Genomic DNA, 14,120 nt, shown 5'->3' on the forward strand with positions numbered 1-14,120 from the left:
AGTGGGGACAAAAAAGATAAATGTAGGGAATAATTTAAAATACATTCATCAATTTGCAAATTTAGACTATTCACTGTCATTTGTGTTAAACATATCTCATTCTGAACCACATTTACGGACACATCTATTACCTAAAACAGAGGGATCCTGAGAAAATACAAGGTGTTTTTTTAGTTTGATATCACATTCTAAAGAAAAGAGTTTTAAAAAGTTTTTACTCTCTTGGCTGCACTTCTATCAATAATTCTCTCCCCTGAAAAGAAAGATTATGGTAGGAGGGGCTGCAGCTTAGTGATAGTGCATTTGCCTAGCATGGGGGAGGCCCTGGGTTCAATCCCCAGTACCACCAAAAAAAAAAAAGATTATGGTTAATAATTTGGAGGGCTGGGAATGTAGCTCAGCGGCACAGCATCTGCCTGACAAGCGCAAGTCTCTGAGTTCAATTCCCAGTACCAATAAAAAGAATAATTTGGAGTAAGTCACAAGATAGAATTAGTATTAGATTTCAGAGTGACTGTTAACCAGAGGTTAACATTTCCGCTCTCTCTCCTGTGGTGAGGGCATCATGAGGTGAATCCTGAGTGTGCATGCACATATCAAACTGTGCCCTGAGGATAAAGCAAGTTCTAATGTATGGGGAAAGGATTAAACATTTCTGTTTTCTGAAAAGTTATTTTGTATTTTGTTTTTTATTAAAATGTATTTATTTTCAAAAAAAAAAAAACGTTTGTACTCTGGAACTCAATTTATGGGATATGGAAGCAAGAATAGTAACAGTCATTGTCACAAAGATCCTTAGGTTAACATTATGTCCTATTCTAATTAGATTGTTCACCTTTACTTGTGCCATCAACGATTGTTTTCAGTTAACTGTTCTTGCTTCCAGATATCTACTTTTTCTTTAACAAATTAGCACCCAAGTTTTATTAATTCCATCAACAGATGGTCCTGACACATACAAGTCTCACCATGAAAATGTTCAGATTTTTAATCAGGATGTTCTTTGGCCACACGAATTCTTCCCCAGCCTGCATAAATAACTTGAGGCCTGAAGCACTTCAATGAGGCTCAGGTGGCCAAGCTGTTGGCAAACATGAACTTCACCCTCCAATCTCCCACACACTATACTATACACAGAAAATTCCAAGAGCCAAAGGAAGAGATGAGACTAAACCCTTATTGCAAAGGATATCTTGGAGAACAACTACTTGTTTTAGATCCTGTGGCTGAGAAAGCTCCAAAGGGAAGGACTCTCCAAATGCTAGTGGGAGCCAATATTGTGACCGCAGCTTTCATCAGCTGCAGGTGATGGTATTTTTCATTAAACGTTCAAATTTCCTGATTTGCCATGACAAAGCTAGTGAGAGTTGACCACTCAGAATGAGCCACTTCTGAAACTCAGTTCTCTTAAACAGCAATTTATACACAACAACTTTACCAAATCATCACAAAGAGATCCAGTTCATGGTAGCCTCATGGCGAGACACGCAGGTCTCCTAGTTGCATGCTCAAGAGAATCTGTCATCTTCTCTGTGATATTGAAGGCCTTGATTTCTGCTAAATGTTTGTGAATTTCAAATACATGCAAGGTGTTGTGCAAGGGCAATGTAAACAGCCAAACTGGCACAGAAGTAAGCACATTTGACGATAGCCTTACAAACTGTCTCTTGCGCCAAAAAGTTTGAGTTATGTAACTGCAAAGATTGGCAGGTGTGAGAAAGTGATGTTCTATATAACATGAGGAGGAATATTGTGGGCAGATATTCAATTTAATCATTCACCTGGCTGTGAGCAAGGAGACTTTTGATGAAGCATGCACACGTTTAGGAGAAACATGACATATATCTGGATGTATTGGCTTCCAGCTCAATTGACTATTCCATAAACTGTGAACACTTCTTAGCCAGGAAGCCATAGTCTTTGTTATCACTGTGAATTCATTTGTGAGTACCACAGTGACAATCAAAACACAGAATTTTCCAAGATTTCAAATACAGGCTCTTCTACATAACTTATGCCTTCAATTTCTGTTTCACTGGAACCAGCTTTCTGAAAAACAAAATGTCTTCCATTAGATGTCTTTTAGCAAACATATCACCTCTTTGAATGTTTTTAATTGGTTAGCGGGGATTAAAATCAATTTAGTTGGTTGTAATCCCTGCTACTTTTCTTGTTGCTGAGACAAGATACCCAAAGTGAAAGAGGAAAGGTTTATTTAGTTCACAGTGGTAGCGGTTTCAGTCCATAATCATCTGGCTCCAAGGCAAGGAGGCGTGGCAGAGGGGCATAGCAAGAGAAACAATTCATGGGGGCAGAAGGTAGAAAATAAGGGAGGACCACAGATCTTTCTTCTCCAGGCTACTTAGGGCAAGCCGCACTCACACCCCTAATCCTAGTGCCCTCGAACCTAGCACTACACCATGAATCAGTTCCAGCATCACATATTCCAGATCCAGCCACCTCTGAAAAAGCTCCATTACGACCACTTGAGTCTTTGGGGGGACATCCTAAACACAAGCCATAACACTCTGTGTATCTCTCTCTCTCTCTCTCTCTCTCTCTCTGTCTCTCTTATTGGAAACTTTATATAAGAAGAGAATAAGTTGTCCTGAGAAGCCAGGCCATACTAAGCTTTGATATTAATCCTTTGCTAAACCAGCTTGTCTACCCTAGGTTGTTATTTTGCACACATGACTTGATTTTAATTAACAACAAACCTCAAGCTTATATGATAAACTCTTAACCCAGTTGCTTTCCCCAAACCCAGAATATGAAAGGAAATCTTTTAGGGCTGTGTAAGGAAATTAGATAGCAGCATTAAGATGTTCCATCAAGAAAGCAGAACAAAATAAATAAATAAAAATTTTAAAAAATGAAATCAGGACAAATGATGTCAGCCTGCTCTTTACATCCTGTGCTTCTCTCTTTTGGAGCAAAGAAAGACAGGCAACACACATTCTGATGAAACCATCTAAGGCTTCATGTGGAACACTCTCCTTCCCAAAGAGATATGAGTAAACAAAGCAGATGGGCCATTCCCCTGATAAATGAAAGCAGAGGGATAGAGCTTGGGCAGAGGGACTTTTCTCAGCCTCACTTCTCTGCCTTAATAGCTTAATGACTTTTCTATAAATGATTAAAAACACCAAAACTGAAAAACTCTAAAGAGAACTCACAGGTTGTTGAAATTTTATCATTTTGGTGAGATTTTCATCAAACTTTCCTTTTTCCCCATGATTGGTCACCTGTGGTCCAGCAATCTGTGTTACTTTATTGGAGAAAAATCTAAATTTGTTAAGAAAATTACGTGATCTAAATCAGGGGTCAACAAACTATAGCCAGATCTGGCTTGTTTTCTGTTTTTGTATATAAAGTTTTATTGGCGTAGAGCTGTGCTAATGTCATGCAAATTTTCAGTGAATGCTTTTTTAAAAATTTAATTGTATTGGTACATTTTAGGTATACAATATAATGACATTCATCATTGGAAATTTGCACCTTTTCATAATCTCTCTTGGTCTTTATTTTTTCCCTGTTCCCCTGCCCCCCCCACAACCCCTCTGACCCTCCATATTTACAAAGACTTTGTTTTCATTTTCTCTTATTAATTCCATTCCCTTCTTTCCTTTCCCCTCCCCCTTCCCCTTTGCCCCTTTTCTTCCTATTTCACATAATCTATTATACCTTTTAGTCCTTATTTACACTTTAAGTTTCTCACACTAGAGAAACTATTCGGTATTTACACATATGTGTCCTATTTATTGCACTTAAGAGTATGACCTCAATGTGCATCCATTTAGCTATAAATGTCTCTAATTTCTCTTTTTTATGTGAGTAGTACTCCATTTTATAAGGAAACCACATATTCTTTATCTAGTCTCCAGTTGATGGGCAATTGGGCTGCTTCTAAGTTTCAGCTATTACAAATTGTGCTGCTATGAACATGGGTGCACATATATCACTGTGGTATGATTCTTTTAATTCTTTGGGGAAGATACCCAGCTGGGGAATAGCTGGGTCAAATGGGACTTCCAGTCCTAGTTCTTTGAGGTATCTCCATACTGATTTCCACAGTGGTTGCACTGGTATACACTCCCACCAGCAGTGGAGCAGGGTTCCTCTTTCCCCACAGCCCCGCCAACATTTGTTTTTGGTTAATTGAATGATAGTAGCCATTCTTTCTGGAGGTGAAATCGCAGCATTGTTTTCATTTGCATCTCTCCAATGATCAGTGATGTTGAACATTTTCTCATATGTTTCTTTGCTATTTCTATTTCTTTGTCTGAAAAATGTTCATTTCAGATGCCCATTTTTGGATTGGGTCTTTAAGTTTGGGAGGTCTGATTTTTTAAAGTTCTTTATAGATTCTAGATAGTAAACCTTTGTCTGAGGAACAGCAGGTGAAAATTTTTTCCCACATTGTGGGTTGTCTCTTCACTCTGTTGGAGGCTTTTCCTGCTGTGCAGAAGCTTTCTAATAAGAAGAGATCCCACTTGTTGATTGTTTGTGCTAGTTCCCGGGCAACTGAGGTTTTGTTCATAAAATCTTTTCCTACCCCAATGTCTTGAACAGTTCTACCTAACCTCTGTTCCACTGGTTCAGCGTTTCTGTTTTAATATTTAGATCTTTCATCCATTTTGATTTTAGTTTAGTGCATGGTGAGAGATATAGGTCTAGTTTTAATCTTTGGCAAGTTGAAACCCAATTTTTTCAACACCATTTATTAAAGAGGCTATCTTTCCTTCATCTTTGTCAAAGATGAGGTGGCTGAGTTTGTCTGGAGTTGTTTCTGCCTTTTCTAATCTGTTCCACTGGTCCTCAGGTCTGTTTCTTTGCCAGTACCATGCTGTTTTTATCACAGCAGCTTTGTAGTATAGTTTCAGGTTGGGGGTTGTGATATCCCCTGCCATGTCTCTGTTGCCTAGAATTGCTTTTGCAATTCTGGGTCTCTTCTTGTTCCAAATGAATTTTTGGATTGTTTTTTCAAGGTCTGTGAAGTATGCTGCTGGAATCTCAATTGGAATTGCATTGAATCCATATGGCAGTTTTAGAAGTATGGACATTTTCACTATGTTGATTCTTCCCACACAGGAGCAAGGGATGTCTTTCCATTTTCTGATATCATCTTTGATCTCTCTTTTCAGAGTGCTATACTTCTCACAGAAGAGGTCATTGATTTCTTTTGTTAGATTGATTCCTATGTATTTCAGTTTTTTGGATGCTATTGTGAAAGGAATTTTTCAACCTATTTCTCTCTCAATGACTATGTTGTTTTTGTAGAGGAAAGCTATTGCTTTTTCTGTGTTGACCTTGTATCTAGCTACTTTACTGAATTTGGTTATTAAGTCTAGGAGCCTTTTGGTGGAGTTCTTGGGGTCTTCTATATAGAGTATCATGTCATCTGCAAATAATGACAATTTGATTTCTTCATTTCCTATCTTTATTCCTTTTATTTCTTTCTCTTGTCTAATTGCTGTGACTAATGTTTCCAAGACTATATTGAACAGGAGTGGTGATAGTGGACATCCTTGTCTTGTTCCTGATTTTAGTGTGAAGGATTTCAGTTTTTGGCCATTTAGTATGATATTGGCTGTTGGTTTTTCATAGATAACTTTTATCGGATTTAGGTAGAGACCATCTATTCCAATTTTTTGCAGGGTTTTTATCATAAATGCATGTTGGATTTTGTCAAATGCATTTTCTGCATCTATTGAAATGAGCATATGGTTTTTGTCCTTGGCTCTGTTGATATAGTGTATTACATTTATTGATTTTGATATGTTGAACCATCCCTGCATCCCTGGAATGAATCCCACTTGGTCAGGGTGTATGATCTTCTTGATGATCTTCTGCATTCTATTTGCCATTATCTTATTAAGGATTTTTGCATCTATGTTCATTAGTGACATTGGCCTATAGTTCTCTTTTTCGGTTGGGTCTTTCTCTGCTTTGGGGATCAAGGTGATGCTTAATGAATTTGGGAGTATTGCTTCCCTTTCAATTTCATTGAAGAGTTTAACCAATAGTGGCAGTAGTTCCTCTCTAAATGTCTTGTAGAATTCAGCAGTGAAGCCATCAGAACAAGCACTTTTCTTAGTTGTTAAAACTTTAATTACATTTTCAATTTCATTGATTGATATTGGATTGTTTTGAATTTTTAGGTCTTCTTTGTTCAACTTAGGTAATTCATACATATCTAGGAATCTGTCCATTTCTTCTGTGTTTTCCATCTTATTGGCATATAAGTTCTCAAAGTAGGTATTGATGATCCTCTGGATTTCTGCTGGGTCTGTTGCAATTTTATCCTTTTCATTTCTAATTGCATCGATTTGGGCCTTTGCTTCCCTTTTTCTGATAAGATCAGTTAAGGGTTTGTCTAATTTTATTTATTCTTTTGAAGAACCAACTCTTGGCTTCATTGATTTTTTTGTATCCTTCTCTTAATCTCCATTGCATTGATTTCTGCTCTGATCTTTCTAATTTCCTCCCTTGTATGAGTTTTGGGTTTGTCCTGCTCTTTTCTTGAAGCTTGGTGTTCAGTGTCAGCTTGTTTAATTGGGCTTGTTATGTTTACCTAATATGCGTATTCACTGCTATGAATTTCCCTCGTAAGACTGCTTTCATTGTGTCCCATGGATTCTGATATGTTGTATTATCATTGTCATTTAATTGAAGGAACTGTCTGATTTCTTCTTTGATTTCTGTTTTGACCCATTGGCTATTCAGAAGTGTGTTGTTTAATTTCCATGTGTTTATGAAATTCTTATAGTTTCTTTTGCTGTTGATCTCCAATTTCATCACACTATGGTCTGATAATATACAGGGGATAACTTCAATTCCTTTGCACTTACTTACACTTGTTCTATGAGTGAGTATGTGGTCTATTTTGGAGAAGGATCCTTGTGCAGCTGAAAGAATGTGTATTCTGATTTTGTGGGATGGAACAGTCTGTAAACATCTGTTAAGTTCATCTGTTCAAGAGTTTGATTGAGTTCTAGTATTTTGTTGCTTATTTTTTGTCTAGTTGATCTATTTGTGACAGTGGGGTATTGAGGCTCCCCAGTACTATTAGTGCTTATATGATTTTTTTATGTCTGTTAATATTTGTTTTATATAGTTGGGCACACTAGTGTTTGGTGCTTATTTGTTTATGATTGTCATCTCTTCCTCTTGGATTGTTCCCTTTACAAGGATGTAGTATCCTTCTTTGTTTCTCTTAATCAGTGTTGGTTTGAAGTCCACTTGATCAGCAAAGAGGATAGCTACTCCTGCTTTTTTTCAGGTTCCTGTCTCATGGAGTATTGTTTTCCACCCTTTAACTTTCAGTCTATGAGTTTCTTTTTGAATTAAGTGTGTTCCTCATGTGCAGCATATTGTTGGATCTTGCTTCTTGGCCTATTCTCCAAGTTGATTTCTTTTGATTGGTGAATTGAGACCATTAACATTGATGGTTATAACTGATACATATTGAGTTATCATTGTCATGACTTTTTCTTTTTGTTGGATTCTCCCCCTTTACATTTAATTTCTTGTCATGGCCAATGAATTCATTCTGTTGGGCTTCCTGGGGTTGTGATCTTCATTGTCTTTTCCTATGATATTGTCAAAAATTTTTGGAGTGCTGATTTCGTATTCATGAAGTTCCTAAGGTGCTCTTTGTCATGAAAGTATCTTATTTCTCCATCAATTTTGAAAGATAGTTTTGCAGGGTACATCAATCTGGGTTGGAGGCTGTTTTCCTTTAGGGCTTGGAATACACCACTCCAAGCTCTTCTTGCCTTGAGGGTTTGTGTTGAGAAGTCTGCTGTGATTCTAATGGGCTTTCCTTTGTAAGCAATTTGTTTCTTTTCTCTAACTTCTTGTGGAATTTTGTTCTTCTGTTGGGTTTCTGGAATCTTGACTATTATATGCCTATGTGTAGATTTTTTTTAGTCAAGGCTATTTGGAGTCCTATATGCCTCACTCATCTGTATGTCAAGTTCTTTTCCCCTTCTTGGGTAGTTTTCTGCCATCACTTCTGTGAACACTTTTTAATGTAGTCTGCACTCTCTCCTGTTTCTTCATTGACTCTGATCTGTCTTATGTTATTCTCTTTTGCATCATCTAGCAGCTGCTGGATTGATTTCTCATGTTTCCTTACAATTTTAAAGAAATTTTTCTTTTCCTGGTCACTAATTGCAATCTTATCTTCTATTTCTCAAATTCTGTCCACACACTGGATCACTCTGTTGCATAAGGTTTCAATGGAGTTTTTAATCTCCTGGAAATCTGTTTGCATGTGTTTTATGGATTCCATTTGTTTCCTATTGGGATTCCATCAAGTTCCTCAGCTCCTCTATTTTTTTATGTGTCTTCTCTAGATTTATTAATCATGTCTTGCACTATGGGCACAATCTCTGCTGTTATGTGAGAAATTATTTCTGATTTCATTTTTTCCAGATCCTCTTTTGTTGCTAGTTCAGGGAGTCCAGGTGGTTGAGTATCAGATTGTTCCATCTCGTTTCCCTTTGGAGTTTCTTTAGGTGATTTGGAAGTCTGGCTTTGAGACTTGTTTACATGTCTTCTCATTTCTGGGGATGGGGGGTTGCTGCTGGTGCCTGCACAGCTCACCTGCTCTGCGCTGGGTGAGAGGAGGTGTGTGTCTCTTACGGCTTCTCTAACTGTAGTTTGCTCCTTTCTATTTCTCTGATGGTTACTTATATGTGTTGATTTGATCAGATCACAAGGTGCCCAAATATATGGTCAGATGTTATTCTGGCTGTGTCTGTGATGTATTTCTCACTCCTCAGATGGCAAAGGTGACCCTCAGTCCTGCATAGCACCTCTTCTCAGCCCCTGGGCTGCTGCCTCCACCCAAGTGACACCTCAGTGAATGCTTTTGACAATGCAATGACAGAAGAAAAAGTTGAGAATTAGACTATTTTTCCCTGAAGCATTTATTTTCTGGATTTTCAAAGAAAAAGTTTGTTGACCTCTAAGATAGCTATTCAACTTAAGGGTAAATTCAATAAAGTACAGTAACTTTTCACTGGAAATCACCATGCCTGCTGACAGAAATTAAAGACAACCTAAATAAAAATATATGCCATTTTTATAGGTTGGAAGACTCAAATGTGAATAAAACTCACAATTCAAGCTGTTTTATAGAAAATGATAAGCTGATGCTAAAATTTTTATGACAATGGAAATGAGCAGAATAACTACAACTTTGAGGGAAAAAAATCATCTTTGGGGGTCTTACCTGGTCTCAAAGTTTATAATAAAGCTGCATTAATCCTAATAGTATTGACCAAAGAAAATAAAGTGATAGTGTAGAAATAGTCCCATACATACACAGACAATTGCTTTCTGACAAAGATGCCAGGAAGTTCACTGGGGAAAGAATGTTTCTAGGTAAGTGACACTGGGAAGATCTGAGAGCCATAGGTAAGTGATCATTCAGGTAAGCCTATGTGCTCTGAGTTGTGAGTAGGACTATGAAAATTCTTATTCAAGGGAAGCATTTGCTTTATGTCTTACGTTCCTTGGACAAAATATTTGAAACCTGCAAATTGAAGGAGGAGAGGTTTATTTGGCTTACAGTTTGGAGAGGTTTCAGTTTATAGTTGGCTGGCTCCAAAGCAGGACAGCATGGCAGAGGGATATGGCAGAGGAGTATAGCCAAGGAGACGTGCCCACAGTATAACATCTAAGAAGCAGAATGAGATCAAAGGAGGAGCAGGGAGGAACATAAACCCTTGCTGGCCATGGCCCCACTGACTCACCTCTTCAGACCAAACCCATCTTCTAATAGCTATCAACCCCATTATCCTATCACCTCCCAGAAGCCCCAGCTATGAGTGCATGAGGCTTTGCGGTGGGGGGAGTATCTAGATATAAACCATAACACTTTCTCTGTGTTTTTCTTAATACTGTTCATTTCATTATTCATGCAATAAAATTGCCTTGAAAATTCTTTATTGACTTACAGGAACATGAAACCTTAAAATATTAGAGTTCAGTGGAACACTGGTCAATTTTATCTGTGCCTCTTACTATATACCAAAAAGGAAGTTGAGGATCATAGGGTTGGAATTGTCTAAGTTCACTTAAAAGATGGCTGATAAGAGAACTGGACCTGTTGGCACATGCCTGTAATCCCAACATTTGGGAAGCTGAGGTAGGATGATTGCTGAGAATTTGAGGCAGCCTGAACTACAAAGTAAGGCCCTGTCTCAAAAAGCAAAGCAAAGGGCCAGGGATTTAGCTCAGTGGTTTCGCCGTCTGCTGCGCAAGCACAAGGATCCGAGTTCAATCCCTGGTACCAAAAAAGAGAGAAAAGAAAAGCAAAAAAGTATATGTGTGTGTGTGTGTGTGTGTGTGTGTGTGTGTGTCTGGTAGGAAATTAAAATTAAAATTAAACTAGTTAAGTGAATTAGTCTCCTGGCCTTCTGGAAAAAATCCCTACATTAATAGAAAAAACCTAGAACCAATAAAAGTTCCCAGGGAATTCAGAACATATCATAAAAACTTTCAATATTACCTCACAGTTATTGGTCACAATGAGATCTTTGATGTTACTTCTTGGTGCTGGAACTGGTGGAAACAACTTGGTCCATAAGTGATATCTGATAACAGAGTAAAGAAAGGAACTGGATGAATTAATCTACTCTAAATTAACCTTAATTCTAGGACTACTTGTTTTATAAATTCCAAATCTTTATGGGTCAAGGTTCCAAATATTCACATCATAATACTAGTTGAAGGGCTTTGGGTGCTGATGTGGCTTCTGAGATATCCACAGACAATGAAATAGTTACTGTTCCACATCTGTGCACACTGCTGAGCCTGATTTCTAAAAATGAACTATAAATGTCCAGCATGCAGCACCTCACCATTACCTACAATCATGATTGTAGCATTCCTTCCCCAGCTGCTCTGAGTCTTTCCCTTTGTTTCCTTTGAACTGTGACCCCTCCCAACTGATAGATGCTATCTAAATATAACATTTATAATAGTAAATTTGTTTAATATTTTATACATTATAAAAAGGTCAAGACAGAACATGTTCTTAAACCTCCTAAAGGGAACTTTGCCTTACTGAATGCTAAAGTGAATTGAGAATGCTTATGAGACCATTTGGAGGCCCGCGCCCAGGATGTCACATTTGCATGATATTTCTAGACTCTGTTTGATACTGGCTTTGGGTCTCAAAGAAATTCTTTCCAGATTCTTGATGTCCTGAACAAAGAACTGGACAAGAGGCACAGAAAAGGTAATGGGGAAGTACATCTATTGAAGTAGAAAAGAAGTATGCTCTGCAAAATGAGAGCAGGCTGCTGAAAAGGCTCACAGAGGCCATGAGGATAATGGAGGGGAGTCTTTTGTATCTGGAATTCCTACATTGCCTTCTCCATAATGCAAATAAGGGTCTTGGTACTGTTTGTCCTATCAAAAACTCACTTGACCTGGTACCAGATTTAAACTGTCCTATGGATGACTCACTTGGTTTTGCACTACATGTAAATGAACAATTAAAGATAGCACTTTTCTGATTGGTTCCGCATTCGGTGTTCAGGAACTGCAGTCATCTTTGGTTCTGTTCTCTGCGTGTGCCCTAGGTCTCATTACTTTGACGGATTAAGCCACTTGCTTGACCTGCTTTGCCCCAGCTCTGATCTCCTACTTCACAGTCAGGTACTCAGAGCCCAGGTGACTCAAGAGCCAGGTAGGACTTGACCCCTAATAACTGAGAATCATACTGTGGAGTCATCTTGGTGAATTCAAACTCCAATGTGTTACCTTCTTTTACCTGAGGCCCACACTGGTGACTTAACAAGACAAGCAGGTAGTGAATGGGAGGCAGTACAGGAATCAAGAACACAAAGGTAAAAGCCTTCTCAGAAGTTAGTAGCTTGTTAAAAAATTTAAGAAAGTGTATGTAGTGGCTGACAGCCATACTGTGCTCTGTCCAGTTTCTGTATATCAACTACTGATGTTTTTCACTTTTGATTTGGTCTATACTCATCTCAGAAAAGCTATCCAGGATCAAAAGTGCTATAAATTTTACCTGCTAAACAAGAACCTTCTACCTAATAGATGCACAACAAGACTAACAGCTCAATACTCAGACCTGACTGGAAGCACCTAAAGAATACCTACATTCTGCAGAGGAATAAGAAAATTAATAACACAAAGCAGATGGTTGCTGTAAGCATGATGAGAAACCATTCCGTGATGGGCTTCTGCTCATTTCCTGGTTGGGGAACAAAAGGAGACAGAAAGAAATCAGAATTAGAATAGGTGCTAATAAAAGATATGTTGAGACTTGGGGCATCAGGAAGATTGGTTTTGGGTTGCAGGTTCTGGGTCACACTGGGAAAGTAGGTAGCTTTACCTTCCTGGCCTGAAATTTCTCATCTAAAAGGAGAAAAACTTCCACCTTATAATGTTGATATGAAGGTGAAATGAATTGATGACAGGTCACTGCAGTATTTATTCAATCAGTCAACAAATATTTAGAGTCCATTCTGTGTATTCTGTCAATTAGATTCGAGATATGCTGCTACCTTATCAGTTTTAGGTGAGTGATAAGGTTTTAGATGGAAAATACACAAAAACATAAGCCTATTTAGTACCCTAATTGCATTACAGTAAACATATTTTACAAGGTTAGAAATGAAACTTTTCAAGGAAATAAAGTATGGTAAAATGCTCATAGTTAACAATAAAGACATCAAAGTCTGCTATTAAGTGCTTTTTAATCCTAATTATTCCCAAAGCACCCTTTATTATTATACCAATTCCACAGAAAAGTAGAAGAAAATTTTTGTTATCAGTATAGAAATATTTTGCCTCAACTCTTCTGCCTAAATTTGTTCTTAATCTACATTCAAAAAACAGACTCTTCTATGGGTTTCAGGGATAGCTTGGGTAGGGGGTGATTTTTTTAAAGGTACTTGAATTCAAGAAAAAACAAAGCCACTCACTAAATGGTTTTCAAAGAATTAATGCACTTATTAAACTGCCTGAGTTACTTTCAGAGAATAATGCAAATCCTGAGTTACCTCTCTGAATACAGTGTGTTTGTTTTCTGTGGGAGAGAACACTCATTCACTCATTCCTTTATTCATCCATTTAACAAGTATTTACTGGGCTCCTATTGTGCATTTGGCACTGAAACAGTTACTAGGATACAGTGGTTAAGAGTCCATGTGAACCTTCCTGTGGTGCAGTTTAGGGTCCTTCTGGGAAAACCTGCATGAAGCAAATACCAACATAAGTAATGATTTAATGACTGCTGTGCTAAGTACTGTGGTGAGGTGCATACTGCGCCAGGAGCAAAAGCTTCCACCATTAATTGTTTCTTCTAAAACATGAGAAAAGAAAGCATGTAAGTGGAAATTTTGAGCTCTTATAAATAGCCTAAGATTTAGTCCAAAATACCAGAAAAAAATAGTTTATATATAAAGGAGAAGAGATGCCTTTGGACATAATGCCTGAGATTCCTCACTTGCTCTGTAGCTTCCTGAGGAATCTTATTTACATTTATCTTCTACCTCCCCAAAGGTTTTTCTTCCTTGTGCTTTCAAATATTCATAGAGTACTATGTCTTAAATTATCCATGATTTTGCTCCATCATCTCTTCCAACTATCATCAAATACCTTCTTCCCTTATTTCCCTAATTTCTTGAGCAGGAGACTTGGCCTGCTTCATCTTCTTACTTCTGAAACTTTTTTTTTTTAAATAACTGGTGACATCTTCTTAGTTGAAGCCAAAGGACTATTGGTTTCTTTTCACAAGTTTATTTTTCCTGACCTCCTTCCTAAATTTCAGAGGAGAATGACTCTCTTTGAAACAGGACCACTAGATCTTGTCTACCCAAATGTTCCCTTTCCTCCTTGCCATTTCTTTCTTCCCTTTTTAATTGCACCTGGCTTTCTCAGCTCATCCCTCAACACTTTGATATTTTCAACTGAAGTCTCTTCTCGAACTTTGAAAAGTTTGTTCATCACAGCTTCATCTTTTAATTCCACAAAATCTCCCAAATCTCTATTTCTGCCCCTGCCCTGACACACAACTTCACATCTAGATCAAAAGCTACTGGTAGATGAAACCCAGTTGAATGTTTCTCAAAGTT

At 37.8% G+C, this 14,120-nt stretch overlaps 1 protein-coding gene across 1 annotated transcript in view; it reads right to left on the reverse strand.

Moving 5' to 3' along the window:
* Positions 1–731: 731 nt before the first annotated feature.
* Il5ra (interleukin 5 receptor subunit alpha) overlaps positions 732–14,120 on the reverse strand; it is a 36,952-nt gene continuing 23,563 nt past the window's right edge. Inside the window, exons 8-10 of the mRNA XM_004854224.4 lie at positions 12,142–12,235; positions 10,523–10,607; positions 732–2,049 (exon numbers count right to left, since the gene is read on the reverse strand). Coding sequence (XP_004854281.1) covers positions 1,963–2,049; positions 10,523–10,607; positions 12,142–12,235 — 266 coding nt within the window. The 3' untranslated portion in view covers positions 732–1,962. The remainder of the gene's footprint in view (positions 2,050–10,522; positions 10,608–12,141; positions 12,236–14,120) is intronic.

This window comes from Heterocephalus glaber, unplaced genomic scaffold (assembly GCF_053883595.1).
Source record: "Heterocephalus glaber isolate CG9 unplaced genomic scaffold, H.glaber_assembly_v1.0 deba00001472, whole genome shotgun sequence".
NCBI classification, from domain to species: domain Eukaryota; kingdom Metazoa; phylum Chordata; class Mammalia; order Rodentia; family Bathyergidae; genus Heterocephalus; species Heterocephalus glaber.